We start from the raw sequence: 17,216 nt of genomic DNA, 5'->3' as shown, positions 1-17,216 counted from the left end.
TTTTTATAAAATGGTAACGGTTTTTTACATAACTGATTAGTTTATTTAATTTCTGTTAAAATAAATATTACTTGACTTTTATCATTATCATGGTACAGTGCTCAGTAAAGGCCTCTCTTCATAGTACTTACCATAGCGGAAACTATGGAGAGAGGGGTAATCTTGTAGCTAACTCTTCCATCATAAAAATGTGACAGACTAAAAATAGTATGATATTATTATTTAGAATTTTCCCACGAAACGAAACTAGACAGTACTGTCCTCTAGAATATGCATAGAATATGATATTTTTTTAAGAATATGCAATTATTATTTTTCTTGTAAAAGAAAAATTATCAGACACAAAATTATTAAGATGAAAATCAATGACAGTAAATGCATCATACGGCACCACGTTGTCTATTCTATATCTACTGAGGCTTCTTCAAACATAACTGTTTAATGTCTAGATATAAACGCGCGGAGTCTGCTTCCGGGCACGTCATTCTTAAACGAACGTGCGCGCGTACGCACGCTTACCGCGCATACAACATTATAACAAAAAAAAATCGTGAATAAAAATATTTAGTATTTTTTTTTAATTAGTGCCTGTAGTACATAACCTGAATGTAAGTAGCTATTTTAAGGCCGTTGACATTTATAGGAATGTAGGTCAAACCTTTCTTTGTTGTGGACGGCTTAGCGGGCCCTGCCTTTATGGTTTAGCGTTATCAATTTGAATTAAATGGTTTGGTTTTGGTTGTCACCGATTATATCAAGAATTTAACTACAATTTTTAATTTATTTTCTTATTTTTGTCATTGATTTTAGCTGTTCTACAAAGTTATTTTGACCTACTTTCCTACATTTTAAAATATATATTTAAGGAAAAAATATATGAAGTGGAAATATTAAAAAATGTGTGTCACAAAATAAATTAATTAAATACCGGACATCAAACCACGTGCGACAGTGAACTTGAAAAACAATTACGAAAATACGCAGTTATTGATTCTATTTTCAGATGTAATGTTCATGGTAATTAACCGTAAAATAACCATGAATAATATTTATAATAATGCAAAAACGTGCGGAAAAAAACTGTTTACATTTCACTTAATATAATTTTTGACAGTAGTTAATATTGCAACAAGTCAAAACATTTTTATTTATTATATTAATAATAATAAAAACTTACTTGTTTACTTAGAATAAACTAAGTAATATTATGTACATATGTATAATAAGTATGGATCACAAACGTCATACCTTATTTCTTTACCCGACGTTTCGATCGAATTGCATCAATCGTGGTCTCTCTTTAAATACACTAGTTGATATATTCCATCTTTACATAAAAATAAGTATGTCAAGAGAAAAATTATAATCATCAAAAAAAAAAAATGAATTAAAAGACAACGAAGCATTAAATAAGGATAGTCGTTACCATAATAATTAACTTATTTTCCAAATTAAAATTTGTATTTTGTCCTCTGCAAGTCATTCAAAACAATGTATTACTAATCTGAACATAAGTTACTGCCTTAGGACGCTACGTCCGACCATGACCAAAGGCTTTATCTCGTACTAAGAACGTTTATGGGTCTTAAAACTTCAAAATTATTACACGAACAACAGATTTGGCACAAGTGTATATAATTAAGCCATTAAAATACTTTTATGGCAAATATATTGTGATTACGAATGGAATTTTCACGCTTTTGAGACTAATATACGAACGGGTTATTGATTATGGCGTCGTTGTGTTATTATAAAAGATAATATATGTATATCATTATATAAAATAAATGTATTAGATACAATGATGTATAAGGCCTCTGCCTCGAATTTTGCGGGCAGCGGGGCGGCGGCGGCGGCGGCGCGGCAGCGGCAGGATCTTATGCGTAAAATCAAATGGACCGGTTCTCGAAAACAGCGGCGTGGCAGCGGCGCGGGAGCGGGCAACGAGCGGTGCACTCCAGTCAAGCGGTAACCGCCCGCGTAGGGATGATCGATATTAAGAAAACATCGATGTTAACATCGAACCAAAAGTATCGATGTACGGTAAACATCGATCCAAAAACATCGATATGTGTAAAACATCGATGTTTTTTAAAAATAAAATAAAAGCGTCTATTATATTTTTTATGAAAATTATGTATTGTTATTGTAGTAACAAAAGTACGAACATTATGTATTTGATATATATATATTGACAGACAATACAAATCGTTATCTAATTAATATATGGCATCTGGCATCTACCATAGAGTACGTCGTTTTCCAGACATTTCGTTCGCGAATAAAAACAAATATCTCGACAACACAACGACGAACACAACACTACACCGCTATAGTGCCACGCGATCTGCCCGCTGGTTTGGAAAATAGGTACGCGTTGCCCGCCCCGCTCCCGCGCCGCCGCCGCCGCCCCGCTGCCCGCAAAATTCGAGGCAGAGGCCTAAGCCTTGTTCCGACAGTTAATACATATTTAAACAAGGATTACCCAAATTAGTTTAGTTGCTTAAAAGTTATGCGCGTAAATACATTTCGGTGATTCATATTTATTTATATAGACAGATATTAATATAAAGTAATAATATTACAAAGAATATATATGAAAATGTTCGACTATATTGACATTTTAAGTTACTAGACTAGTCTAATAGATATACAAATATCCTCAATACACGTCACTATATTAATATTCGGCGCCTCATAGGCGTTTGGACATAAGTTGACAAAGTTGAAGGTCACCACATCACCTACTGCCAATAAATCATGTCTGTACCGATTTGAGTAATTAATACGATCGTAAAACTAAAAAATAAATACTTTACAATACTCCAAAATAAATTTTAAACCCTATTTTTAAGATATTAAGGTTCATAATCTCGTAAATTGAATTTCGATTGATCAAAGTCAAAGGTATCTTCTATTTTGTATTTCTTTTAAAATACTTATTTATAATTTTCGATAACTCGTTTTTAATTATATCAATTCTTTATTATAATTACTTATAATACGTTTTGTCATTCTTCGCACTTGTGTATTAAAGTCGTTGTTTTTGTTATGTAAGTGTAGAATTTAATTAAATAATATAATAACTTAATTAATAACACAATAAGCGTTCATTTTTCACATCAATTTATTTTAATCTTAGTGTTTACGTTACATTATAAAATTGTTAAACGTAATTAAAATTATAAACAATGTCATAAAATAATGATTATATGTTTTACTAAATGCCAAGATATCCCAAATTGTTAAAATAGTCTTTTGTGCCGGAAGAAATTACATAATAGTAATTGAAAATACAACATTTTTTATTGTTTTCAGATTATAAGAAAAGCTCAAGTCTGAAAATGCGTCCATTATTCCTGGGTAAGTAAATCAAATTTTTATAACATACTACAGTTGAATAGATATTTTCTAGTGATAATATTACTATAGATGACAATAATATTTGCTATTTAGTCAGTATAACTGAATGATTAACGATCAATAATAAATATAACATGAATAAGACAATATTATGCAGTTGTGATGTTTTCTTTTTAAGTCAAAACAAACAAGATAGGGAAAAACATCTTGATACTTGGATAATAAATAAGTGGTTTAGAAATGTATTTTCATACATTCGATATCGTTTCGAAAGAGGTGATAATAACTAGTTTTAAAATATTATACTTTTAAATAATGCAGGAAAATACCACAGCTTCTCTTGAATCGGACTTTGTTCAAACAAACAGCTTTCTATTTTTCTAAGATACTATCATTATTTATACAATTTTCCAGTTCGTCCGATCGTAATCTCGTTCACTGTTTTACGGAAATAGGAAAAACTATCGCTGATAGAAACCACATACTTTAAGAGAAACTTAGATTTAGATCCTAAGTAGGTATGATAAAGAGATAAACAATGTATTTAAGTAATTATCACTGCATATAGATAGTTAGTACTCAAACTAATATGAATACCAAGTTACGCTGACTTTCGCCGGTAAATTGATACATATAGTAGACTGATAGTCCATCCTAGAAGAGGGACACAAAATGCTATTATTATTAAGTAACATGCTATTTTATGCCAAAACCATACATAAACTAATGTTAAGCTATTTATTTTTGAAAATATCACTGTGTTGGAGTTTCACTTGTACTTTTCAATAAAGCACGGGCTGCAAGTAAACAACTCTAAGCATATACCTATAGTCCAGTAAACTGTAGTTAAATTGTTCAAGTATTGTACTTTAACTCATTACTCAACAGTGCGCTAGTTTCTCGACAAAAGCTTTGTTCGGGCTTCAAACAAACCCCATAGATTTCTATAGAACTAAATGCTCTCTGTGCCTCATAATATTTTACATGACTTTCTGTAATTAGCCGCTTTTGCGTGTCCATAAATATTCATGAACAGTGAAAGTTTAGGATCAAAAGGATTTAATTTGTATGCACATATTTTAAATAGGATTATTAGTGAAAATAAAGCTGATTATGGAAATAGTAGAAGTTGAACTATAATATGGAATTAGGCGATTTCTTCCCACGCATCAAAGCTTGAACCTCATTCTCAATTTCTTAAATATTGAGAAAGATCCATTTCAAAGGATGGCGAACAATAGTATTATAAACAGTTTTTAGTAATTTTATGCGATATTTTAATTAGTAATTAAATCTGCCGGTGTCAGTTACAATAGCAAAAGAAGCGATACACCTGTTAAGTAAAATAATTAATAAATCTTTTATGTAAACTAATCGATAATTTTTAGCCACTGGTGGTGAAACCGGCCGTAAGATTATTAATATTTTTTTATAATTTGTTTAACAGGTGGTTTGCTCTAACCAGTAAGGGTAGGGCTAATTAATAGGCCATTTAAATTAAGAATAACTAATAACCGATACAATATCAAATTTTAAACAGGTGTTTGAATGTTCTTTGTGAGATCACCACTAATTAAAAATATTACGGATTAAGTTACTGTCACACCCATGATTTAAATTAGGAACTGTTAATTACCATAGTATTGCTTTTCATGCTTTTTTCTTAATCATAGAATATATAACTATGCTAGTGTACTGTGCTAGTATAATAAGAGTTATAGATAAGGATGGCGACAGCCACTACAAAAATTTGCCAGGACACTTCTCTTTACAAATAGCAGAATGCTTTTTCCAGTCACTTCACTTCCGTTATACCTGAAAGTGTAGGTTACTGTCAGCCTGTCAGCTTATATTGTTGAACGTATGTAATAGAGGCTTTTCGCCATATTATATCGGGTAAATTATAAACCTCAATAATCAAATCAATGCGAGCATTTTACTTAATTCGGGACTCCAATTCAAGACCTCGTGGTCAGCAGTCACATACATACAACATAGAAAGGTCATGGATAAGATTGATTTATTTACATCGAGATTTTTTTCCACGCGGACGAAGTCGCGGTATAAACAAGTAGCATATAAATCAATAGGTAACGTGATAAGCTTGAAGTGTTTGTGCGGTGTTCTATTTGTGCTTATTACCTAACTGGTGAGGTCATCACGGTCTGTCGCGATCATACTGAGTTTTATTGTATGCGTGTCAAGGAATACGATTTTTACCTATATGAAGTTACTAACTACTGTTGTTAAACAATTATAGATACCTTTATTACTCACTAGCGTTTGCCCGCGACTTTGTCCCCGTGGTTTGTGATTTTGGACAGAATTTTCATACAAATATTCAACCCATATTTCATCCCCTTGGGGGTAGAACTGATCAAAATCCTTTCTTAGTGAATGCCTACGTCATAACGTTTTCCTGCATGCCAAATTTCTGCCCGATCCGTCCAGAGATTAGGGCAGTGCGTTGATAAAACACTATGTCAGTCAGTCACCTTTGAGTTATATATATTTAGAACATTTTCTTACGATATAATCTTTAACTCTCCCAAATTTTATATAAATAGGTTCAGATGTTTAGAACTAAAAGATGGACAAACATACTTCTTTACGTTACGAACAATAAGTAGGTAAGTCTCCAATCCGCACTTGGGTAGCATGATGTACTAATATTTTGTAAAAAAGTTCTAAGTACCAATGATTGTAGAGGCGCCAATATTACTTACATTACCCTATTTATTCAAAACAACCATCTTTTCATAACTCATATTTATGTGACTTATAATGTAATGCAATATGAATATACTCAATTAATTATTACAAGTTGTAATGCGCACAGACATGTCGATTTGATTACATTAACCAATTCCTAGAACTTACATGTCATTTACATACGAGACTAATTATGCTAATTGAAATTATGCCTATTTTAGTCACCGTTTAAGAGAACAGCTATAAGAATGCAGACTGAAACTATTCTTAGATTGATAGATATTTAAATTTAAAAGTGTTTTACGAAAATGTATCCTAATCTGATATGACAATGAGTTTAAGTTTTAAAATAAAGCGATGTAAAGTTAAATTGATTAGTCCCCACTTATATTACAGCCGAATAAGCTTATAAGCATACTTACTAAAATAATTCTCAATTAGAAAGCAGTTCTTACGTTAATTACTACTTACAATTATTTTGTTGGCATAATTTGAGATGTGACACATAGGTAAAGGATTACCTACGGGTTCAACGAAAGGATTGTAGATCGAAGATTCCAGTTTCAGAATTTTGTTATAAAATTATCCCTAGTTCATTTATGCAGTTTAAGTTAGTCACATAATAAGACAATCAAAGTGTTTCTTTACCGCATGGTTATCATTAAAACATGCGCATTGAATATATATGTTACTTACAATCCAGCTTCGAAGGTTTCTCAGAAAACAATTTAAATTTCAAACCTGAGCATCCGTTCTTTTAGTAAAAACTGCGAACAAAGGTAGGCTTGCTCACATGTTACGTGACTGCATTTTTTATCTGTGGAACGGCGACATAAATAGAAAAAGAAATATAATTTATGGTCACTTTTGACAAACGGCATACCGCGGGCTAGGCTGTGAGGCTGTTGTCTTGCTTTTAAGAAACAATGACAAAAGTTATACCCAAAATAAAAGAAAAAAGTATTTTCTATACGGCCAGCCACGCGTCAATAACGAAAGGGTAAACTTAGGGCATATCCAATGGCAAATTTAATTACTGTTTTTGAAGATTAATCGTCTCTAATTGCACACAATTTGGTCAATTATGACAATGGCATGGATAAAAAACTTTGATAGAGGTTGTTGTCAAAGTTAAATGTTAATCAAACTTATAAATATCAATTTTTGATTAATGATATGCAAGATTATGATTTGCGCAGTTACCTTTTGACTTTATAATAATGTATTATTAAAGAACAGGTATATTATGTTACAATCATTATTAAATATCGTAATAAATCAAACATACATTTTGTCCGTACAATAGACATAAACGCGCTCGCAAGATACCTTTAGATAAGGGCAGAAAAAATATACAAAAAAACTAAAAGTACTTTTGTTACTAGAAAATTTACAAGCACTAGTTAATTACGGGTAACAAATAGAGTTGACCAAAAAAAATGCTAACAAAGAAACTGCTAGTTTTAAAAGCTAAAATTTCAACTACACAAAGACTACGCCGTTGACCTGTCCCATTAACATTGATATAAGTTTCCGTACTTCGACACAGAGAGCGTGTGAGAAATATTAAACTGCCGGAATACGTAATAACAAACTTGCATTCACGTTACGTGTTTACTTCAAGACTCGGTTTATTTGTCTTATTTATTTTCATAGATTTATTTAAAGTAACTTGACAAGTCGTTTCCTAATAATCAAGGTCTTTGCACTAAATTGAAAATAGGAAAACACGGAATGTTTTGTTATAGTGATTTATATGCTGGCAGCAAAATAATACTGATATTATAAATGCGAAAGTATCGATATTTAGGTGGATACTCGTTCCTCATGAACGGACTTGGATGAAACCGAGCAATGTTATACCTTTTGAACCAAAATAGCACATAGGTTTATAGAAATGGATTCTGTCCGTGGTTTTATCCATTGCATTTCACATAGCCGAAGTTCGGACGGATTCGCGAGCAAGATCTAATACATAAATACCATTGAATTTGTTACAATATGTTTTATTATACAATTCCGATTTGTATTGACAAATGAAGACCACTAGATATCTAGTGTGTGGGCGTGGAATATTACCTGACTAAGTCTAAGAATGTCTCGAGTCTCTTCCGGGAAGGTCGGGCCATGTACGGTGCTGTATCCTATGAGTATACTATTAGTTTGTTTTGTATGAAGGCTCAATTGATACGACTATTACTAGAAATACTTACGTATATTCTATAGACTTTGTAGGACTGGCTGGTGCAAAATGCTCCTATTATTGTCTGTCGAGACAGAAATTAAAAAGTTAATAAATTTGTATTTCATACTTTAGCATTCTTTTGTTTTAAAAATAAATATGATTGAATTGTCAATTTATTTTTAACCACGCAAAATAATGCCATTTAAGTGATAGCCGAGTGGTATAAGTTGACACCTCCCACGCAAGTGGTCGCAGGTTCGAACCCGAGGCAACACACCAATGACTTTTCGAAGTTATATGTGTATTAGAAATAATTATCACATGCTCCAACGGTGAAGGAAAACATAGTGAGGAAACCTTGCATGCCTAAAATTTGTTTAAAACATTTATTGAGGGCATGCAAAGTCCCCAACCCGCACTTGGCCAGCGTGGTGGACTCAAGGCCTAACCCCTCCCTCATTACGGGAGGAGACCCTTGCCCAGCAGTGGGACATTAATGGGTTAAATTTATTTATATAATGCAATAACAAAATTGAATGTGCTTTTTAAATTAAACGATTCGTTTTCCAAATTTCCTTGTAGACTAACTAATATTTAGACTAGTATTGACCTTTCTTATAATTGTTTTGCTACTAAAATGTAAGTGATTTTAAAATGTAATAATGCTTTTTGTCACGATACACATCATGATCATGACTGTAGCTAGCAGTATACTTCTATACATATAGTTTCGTATGTATCCGTGAAATAGCTAAGTGTCCAGTCACAACATACAATAGCACATAGAATTAGAAGAGTGTAGAGTTGGCACGTTTATTATTATGTTCTAGGCCTGTGTGATTACTTTCCCGTGAGGTATGCACTTAGAGAGCTGAGTACGGTCAAGAGAGAAATATAACGTATCATTGATTTCATATCTAACTGCGCAAAAACGAATGTAACGCCTATTTGTTGAGTAAAATATATCAGCGTTATTTTAGAAAATATTTGGATACTTATGGATAGGAACAAAATGTTGCGTTTGTATTTAAAAACGCAATATTTTAATTTTTTGCCCAACATATTGCCTAGTTACATATTGCCCAACTACGTAAAAAGGCTGCTGCTATTATTTTCGATCTAAAGCGTTGATAGAAAAAACAAAAATGTAGTTAGTTTGCTACAATAAAAGATAAATAGAAATGACACAATAAATTAGTCTATCCTGTCATCAAATAATCAACGCTAATACCAAAAAAAGCGTTGTAACCCTCTTATCTTAGTAAAGTAATATATTTGTTTGGTATCAGTACTCGTAGTACAATAGTGTACAATAACGTAGGGTCAGCGCAGTGCGTTCACCGCACCGTGCTTTACTTTACCTCACACTGGAGCAACGCTGGCAACACCGGCAACACTAGCGATGGCAACACTCCGCCGTGCGCATGCGCATGCCATTCTTATTCACATACACATTTACGTGGAATTGATGTTTTGTAAAGTTTTATTTGTTTGTATGGTTAGCGCAATGATTACTTGGCCATGTATTGTGGGTTTGAATCCCATCTAAGATAAATATTTATGTGATGAGTACATTAGTACATTGTTATAATATATATTTTTTCTGTTTGTTGATCAATATTAATTTAGATGTGATTTTATCTAAATATAGAAATATATGAGCATGTTTATGAATTGCCTAGTTATAATGTTTATTCATCAGTTGTACTGTTAGCATGGTAGGATATAAGTTGTCTTAAAAACATTTTGTATACGCTTGATAGTAAATAAATTATATTTAGGTAACGCATTACTGTAAACTGGTAAACATAAATTCCTTTTAGAGAAGTAAAGAATGGAGTCACGACACTTACCACTTTATTTCATCAGTTAGTTTCAACAATCATTTCAATTAAATACATTGACAGCAAGTGCATTATGTGCAAGTAGTAAGAAAGATCTGGAAGTAATTCCTTACCGTTGCATCCGTACGTTGCGCTCGCGCATCTCGACCGTGACTCGCTACCATCGAGCACAGGGCTGCCGTTACCAACTGTTTTATACTCACGACTGGGAACTATGATAATCACTTAAATCTTTTATGATTTACCCCAGGTTCCTCAGTACATTTAACGGTAGTTTATCTATTCAATAAGTTTTTTTATATGACTTTTGACGCTATTGAATAGATAAACTACCGTTAAATGTACCTCCGAAACCGGGGGTTAGAGATCTGAAGAGAGTTTTTAATACGTCATGTTATGACAAAATTAATTATATTGTTGATTTAGGCTAAGTTGCATTATGAAAATGCCGCTCTGTCGCATTGGGTACAAACCTGTGAAGATAATTGTAAGGATGATAAATAAATAAATATAATTGTGATTAAGATGAAATTCTTCGGCCTTTGCTACCCTGTGGAAATAATGCATATAATATTTAAATAATTTACCGTTTTTTGTAGATCTGTCTGTTGTATATTTCTATATTATTGCTTATACGTACAGAATTTTTGAGTATTTTATGTTATCACAACCTTAAATCATTAGTATTAATTTACCTTATTATTCCCAACCCAACCCGAAATTGGCCGGGGCGGTGGCCCTCATTCTGGGAGGAAATCCTTGCCTAGCAGTGGCATAACAATCAGTATTTTATAAAGGTTTAACAGAATTTATTTCGAGCTTAAAGTTGTTAAGTGAAACCCCTGCAAAGCATAGAATGTGCATCGTGCAGATAATCTAGTGAGTAATCAGATTCACCGGCTTGTTGCAATTAGCGCAATTGCACTCGTTTTAATGAATTTTTATTAGAACTATCAACTGTACGTACTGCTTTAACTGTCTACTGTTGCTATTTTATTGCAAAGATTCTAGGCTTTATAGTAAATCTTGTAAATGTGTTTGTACCTAGATGGAAGTTATATTCCCAAGATTATACGTCTGTATATGTTTCACAATGAGAAACTGATGACACGGTGTTTTAATAAAATAAATAATTATTTTATCTCTATCAAGATACCGCAAACCTTCTTGTTAAGTTAGTATTCTCTATGCTTTAAATCATAATACTTTCCATATAGGTTATTTAGATATAGATTTAAACCAAATACATGAATACTTAATACTTGTTTTACTTTTCTCGTTAGCTTTGTAGATAAACTTAATTTGTAGCTGAAATTCTGTATTACAAAGTATTTAATAGCTAATTAAAATGTATTCTCAAGATAATAAATAATATCTATAAATATAAATAAAAATCAATATATATTTTCTCCTATCATTAGCCAAGCGAATATACTCCTATTAAATTATAATTTTATGCATATTCTTGACGTTTTACGAGGACAATATAATGGCAGCTTTCACGAGATGAAATCGCTTTCTCATTTAGAAACTGGTATAATATGTAGTTTCAGAAGATAACGTTTTATGCACCATACATGCATGTGTTATAAACCACAGAACGTTCTAGCATAATTTGTAGTTGCGGACATGTAATACATATACCTATATACTTACAGTAAGTAAATATGTATGTTTTGCCCGCGACTTCATCTGTATAAATATATTTCTCTGGATAAAAACGCATCATTATGTATTAATCCAGGTTATAAGCACCAAATTTTATTCAAACCTATCTACTCGATTTTACGTCAAAGAGTGACAAACATACATACATACATATATCCATAATCACAAACTTTCGCATTCACAACATTAGTAAGATTAATAACTATATTGATGTGCAAAACAAATTGATTTTACCATAATATTGATGAAATCATCAAAGCATGAGCGATTGTGTGCTTTTATGTACTTGAGCATCTCTTGTAAACACGATAATTGATTGTAAATACCTATTATTTATGTCATCACTTTTTATACCTCTTTAGTAATACAAAGTCGAATAGAAATATTCACACTATTGTCTTCATAACGCTTTAAAACTCTAGCTTTAGTTTGACGTTGAATTTTATGTTTTCAAAACTGTGTTAAGCCAGTGGGTCAACGCAGTATGAAAAGAAAATAAAATACGTACTTAAGATCTAAAAATAAATTGTGTCCTGCAGTAAACAGTTATAAGTACTCGTATGTAAGTGCGATGCATTGGAACCGCTACACGTATCGACCTACATCAACCCGAGATGTCTAGAACCAGTCTTAAATCGATACCAGTCCGGAACAGTTACACCGAGAATCGAGAACTCGAGAATAAATCGATGCGTTATTAAGGACGCTTAACTTGTTTACATCGTAAATGAGGGTAATATCGATTATAAATGGTGTTATCGATAACTTTTGCTGCCACCGGTCTTAATTTAAGTGAATACTTTCGACTTTCTTTACGATATTGTGACGAGATTGAGGTAGTTATGCTCTTGATTAATGCTAGACTAGATTTCAATTAGCTTTCTTTCCTTTAGCCTTATTTTCAACTATGTTGATGTATATTCACCTAGTTTTGTCGGATTAACCTCAATGTGAATATTTCCAACAGATAACCGAATCGTTATTCCTACCATTGCATAGGAAATACAGTAACCATAAACATACATTATTAATAATATAAATATTTAGGCCTCCCATGAATCTCTTTTTGTAATACACAGAGTCCATCATAGTGATAAATAATTCGTTAACAACTTTTAACAAAGTAATATTTTCTTTTCCAGTGTTATTCGTGGTGGGTCTCGCGAGTGCGAGATGGGTGCGCAACGGTCGATCAAATGCTCCGAGAGACACAAGTTTCGTAGGAGAAGCAACTAACGAACTATCCACCGCTATCTTCCAGGTACAACATATTATCAGTACTTTAATAAGCACACCTTTCACGAAGTTTTTAAAGGCTCACAACATTACCTTGAAAATTTGCGTAAATACATAGATTTTCCTAACCATTATAGCAATTGACATTTTCAATGAGCGACTCCTAACAGTAAAACGTCAGAATTCAAACATAAACGAATACCTGGAAATTCAATAACGGGTAATAACAACTAGCTATTATTCCCCTTATCCGGTATGCATCGTTAACCCATTACAAGCTCACAGTTGGGCATATCTTCTCGTAATGAGGGTTAAGGCCATACTCCAAGTACTGAGAATAACACTAATTGTCTCGCTGCGGGGTTTCATGTAATTGTTGACGAGAATGCACTTACGTAGGAATGTGAGTTCGCCTCGACCGCGGATGTTTTCATAAACGTGTTGGACGATGTATAGAATGGCTAAGATCTTCGGATAGATAACGTAGACTATGTTTGCAACAAAACGGTGATGCCTACGATATAATTGAGATTATACAGTCATGCAATTACGTTACTCACAATCCTATAATAAAAATGACATAAAACTTTTTTTAATAATGATTCATATTAAAACAGTGTTTCCTAAAACTATATTCGTTTTTATTCCAGGGTTACATTGATGATGACAGAAACATCGCTTTCTCCCCACTCGGTTACTCAGCTATCCTTGCCATCCTCGCTGAAGGAGCCCAAGGAGAGACGAGAGAACAGCTCGTGTCTGCCCTCCACCTGCCCCAAGACCCCATGCTGACCAGGAAGACTTACCGTTACATCATGGAGAGATTGAAGAACACCCATGAGTACAAATACAACCAGCCTGAGTTGAAGAACTACTTCTACATCTACAAGAATTACACCATCAATGATGATTACAAACAGATCCTAGAAGATTATTACCTCACGGAAGTCAGGTCCGTTGAGAGGTACAACCCAGAACAGCACATGCAAAGCGAAGACGAGGATGAAAAGGGAGAATTTGTTGTTGAAATTCCCGAAAAGACTGAAGACAACAAGAACGAAGAAATCCCTGAAATGATGCCTCCTAAGGAAACTACAGAGAAACTGATCTCCTTTGCTGTCGAAGACACGCCTGAGAAACCTGATATTACCCAGTTGGAGTACAAACCTGCGAAGAACATCAAGGAGAAGATCAAGCTGGTGAAGACTTACCCCAAGAAGACTGAATCTGAAGATGATGAGGAGACTATGGTGGCTGTTGAAGCGAGGAACCATGCTCGTAGTCTTAAAGCCTTGCACGAGATGCACGATGTGTCTTCCAGTCTCTCTGTGAACAGCGTTGGAAAGAAATCCAGTAAGCAATTTTCTTTGTAGAATTAATTGAAGATCCTTTAATTTTAACGGGTTCTTAAATGTCTTTTCTCTCTTTCCAGCCTCAATTTCCGACTCTCTGATGATCATCTTCAACGGCATGTACTTCCGTGGTTCATGGAAGAAGCCCTTCGACATCATCGATACCGGTGCCTTCTATAAGTCCAACACTGAGAAGAAGACTGTCACCATGATGAGGACTCAGGGCAACTTTGAAATCGCTTCCCTGCCTGAACTTGATTCTGAAGCTATTAAACTGCCTTATGATGTGAGTTTTCTAAATTTGTATTGACTGGTAACGTGCCCGGTAAATGGAAATAAGCTCGCCCTCTATTACTTGGGACTAACATTGTTAATAGTGAAACTAGGATGTAGATGTGTTTATACACCTCTGTCAAAACCTTCGAGTGTGAAAGGGGTGCTGTTGTGTATGTATGTATTGAATGTGGAATATATTTATAGTTCTTGGTTGTACATAATTTGGTTAGCCTAACTTAATCATGAAAAATGTAACGAAACCAATCAGTTATGCACACACAAAAAAATAGGTATTACTGATGGATTTGTTATAGATGTTCAAATAGGCAATAGAGGCGACCTTCAAGTTGGTTTCAGCCGGCACGTTTCCAAAACTTTCAATATTCTTTAGTCCCGAAATGGGTAATAACAGAATCTTTAGATGCAATTTATTTACTTGTAATTATATTTATTTGTAAATAAAATAGATAAAAATCTAGAACGAACTACTTATACATACAATTCTCTTGTCACAATGTTCGTTCTCGTACTACTCCGAAACGGCTTGCCCGATTTTCATGAAATTTTGTGAGCATATTGATTAGGTCGAAAATTGACCAACATCTATTTAAATACCCTTACTGATAAGGGTTGTCCACCCTTAAAATAGGAGTTGTCGCAGGTTCGAACCCGAGGCAACACACCAATGACTTTTCGAAGTTATGTGTGTATTAGAAATAATTATCACATGCTCCAACGGTGAAGGAGAACATCGTGAGGAAACCTTGCATGCCTAAAATTTGTTTAATACATTTATTGAGGGTATGCAAAGTCCCCAACCCGCACTTGGCCAGCGTGGTGGACTCAAGGCCTAACCCCTCCCTCATTACGGGAGGAGACCCTTGCCCAGCAGTGGGACAGTAATGGGTTAAATTTTTTTTATTTATCTTTTTTAATTTTGTATTTTTTTTTGTCATATAGGGTGGTCGCTATGCTCTCCTCCTCATCGTGCCCCGTGCTCGTGACGGTCTCGTCCGTTTAACTGCTGACCTGCCCGTCGCACCACTGCCTGACATCCAGGACAGCATGAAGGAGGAGCTGGTGCAAGTGTCTCTGCCCATGTTCTCTGTTGAGACCACTACTAAGCCTGTTGCTGCTTTGGCTAAGGTGAGACATGAGTTTATTTTGTTTTTTTTTATAAGCACTGAAGGTGGATAGACAGTAATAACGTGCAGCGCCGGTGATGCAGTAATGATGTCAGCGTCAGTAAAATATTGTTCTTTCGTCACTTTTTTAATGACAGTTTACACTGTGATTTAACTTCATAATTACATAAATACTGTGTGTTTTTGTGCACAATAATATGTGACGTAATTGTTTAAGCTGAGCGAGAAAAATATGTTAAGATGTGATACAAAAAGTTAAAAAAAGATACCAAATATTTTTTCGGATTAAATAAAATTACGTTATTTTAGAATATTTACGTGGTTGCATGTATACATTACTAATTCTATATAATTTACGTCCAATCTAGTTCGGAGTGAGCTCGATCTTCAGTCGCGACGCGGACCTGACCGGCGTGTCGTCTGACGAAGGTCTGTTCGTCCAGGAGTTAGTGCAACATGTCTCCGTACGAGTCGATGAAGCCGAGTCCTCCGCTTCTGAGCTCTCAGGTATGTGAACATCCTTTGTTTATAAAGGAATGTCTATTTTAACCCATTTCTTCAAGCACTGCTGGTGTAGTGGTATCATGCAAGATTCCCATTCTTGCGACCCGGGTTCGATTCCCGGGCAGTGCACTCCTTTTTGCAATAAAGTTTGCCTTCTGGCATTTTTTGTAATTGTTGAGAGTGAATTAAGGAATGATAAAAATAATAAAAGCTCATAATTTTAATAGTTAATTAATAGTTTCTATTCCTTATTGAACTTTAATGATTTTTGAAGGAATAAAATTATGTAAATAGTGTAAAATATTTACTTAAATCGACTCTATAGGAATAGCTTTAACCCTCTAAAAATAGAGACATTAACTAATGAAACAATTCATCTTTTACAGCTGGAAACACAGTTATGGAGCTATCAAAGAATCTGCCAGTGACCGGCGCGAAATCGATCCGTCACTTCAACGTGGAGAGTCCCTTCATCTTCTACATCTTAGACACCCTGGACAATCTGGTGGTCGTCGCCGGCAAGATCACAGACCCTGAGAAACCATTCTCCATTGATGACCCAGTTCCCGTATAAGAAAAAATCAGACTTTTTTAACATTTCGTCACCTCGCTCAGGTGTTTCCGTTTCCAAATTCTGGCAATGACGTCAGGGAGATACGTCACGTGCCCTCTGCCTCTGGCATGTTCGACAGCCCACCCACAGTGTTACTAGTAATTATTTATTCATTTCGATGTACTTTATACCTTGCTGTGAGATTGTACAAGTTTTCTACAAAAGAACCAGACGCATTTGATAATGAAAAAGTACACAGCCGTAGTTAGTAAGTTAGGTTTAAGTTATTATTTATTTTTTGTAATGTTGTGATATGGTTAAGATTAAATTATTTATTTCGATTGGCAATTTTATTTTCTTTTCACAACCGTAAGACAT

At 34.0% G+C, this 17,216-nt stretch overlaps 1 protein-coding gene and 1 non-coding gene across 2 annotated transcripts; both read left to right on the top strand.

Annotated features, from left to right (window-relative positions):
- Positions 1–462: 462 nt before the first annotated feature.
- On the top strand, positions 463–17,186 carry Spn100A (Serpin 100A). The gene is made up of 8 exons (XM_076128515.1): positions 463–608; positions 3,319–3,363; positions 12,915–13,033; positions 13,659–14,361; positions 14,441–14,646; positions 15,597–15,782; positions 16,150–16,288; positions 16,672–17,186. The coding sequence occupies exons 2-8, from the start codon at positions 3,345–3,347 to the stop codon at positions 16,857–16,859; spliced, it is 1,560 nt and encodes a 519-aa protein (XP_075984630.1). The 5' UTR covers positions 463–608; positions 3,319–3,344; the 3' UTR covers positions 16,860–17,186.
- On the top strand, positions 16,344–16,414 carry TRNAG-CCC (transfer RNA glycine (anticodon CCC)). The gene has a single exon. It is a non-coding gene; the product is annotated as a tRNA-Gly (tRNA).
- Positions 17,187–17,216: the final 30 nt, after the last annotated feature.

Source organism: Anticarsia gemmatalis, chromosome 21, assembly GCF_050436995.1.
Source record: "Anticarsia gemmatalis isolate Benzon Research Colony breed Stoneville strain chromosome 21, ilAntGemm2 primary, whole genome shotgun sequence".
NCBI lineage: Eukaryota > Metazoa > Arthropoda > Insecta > Lepidoptera > Erebidae > Anticarsia > Anticarsia gemmatalis.
Note: the sequence above shows the minus strand (reverse complement) of the source record. Positions and strands in the feature narration are given on the sequence as shown.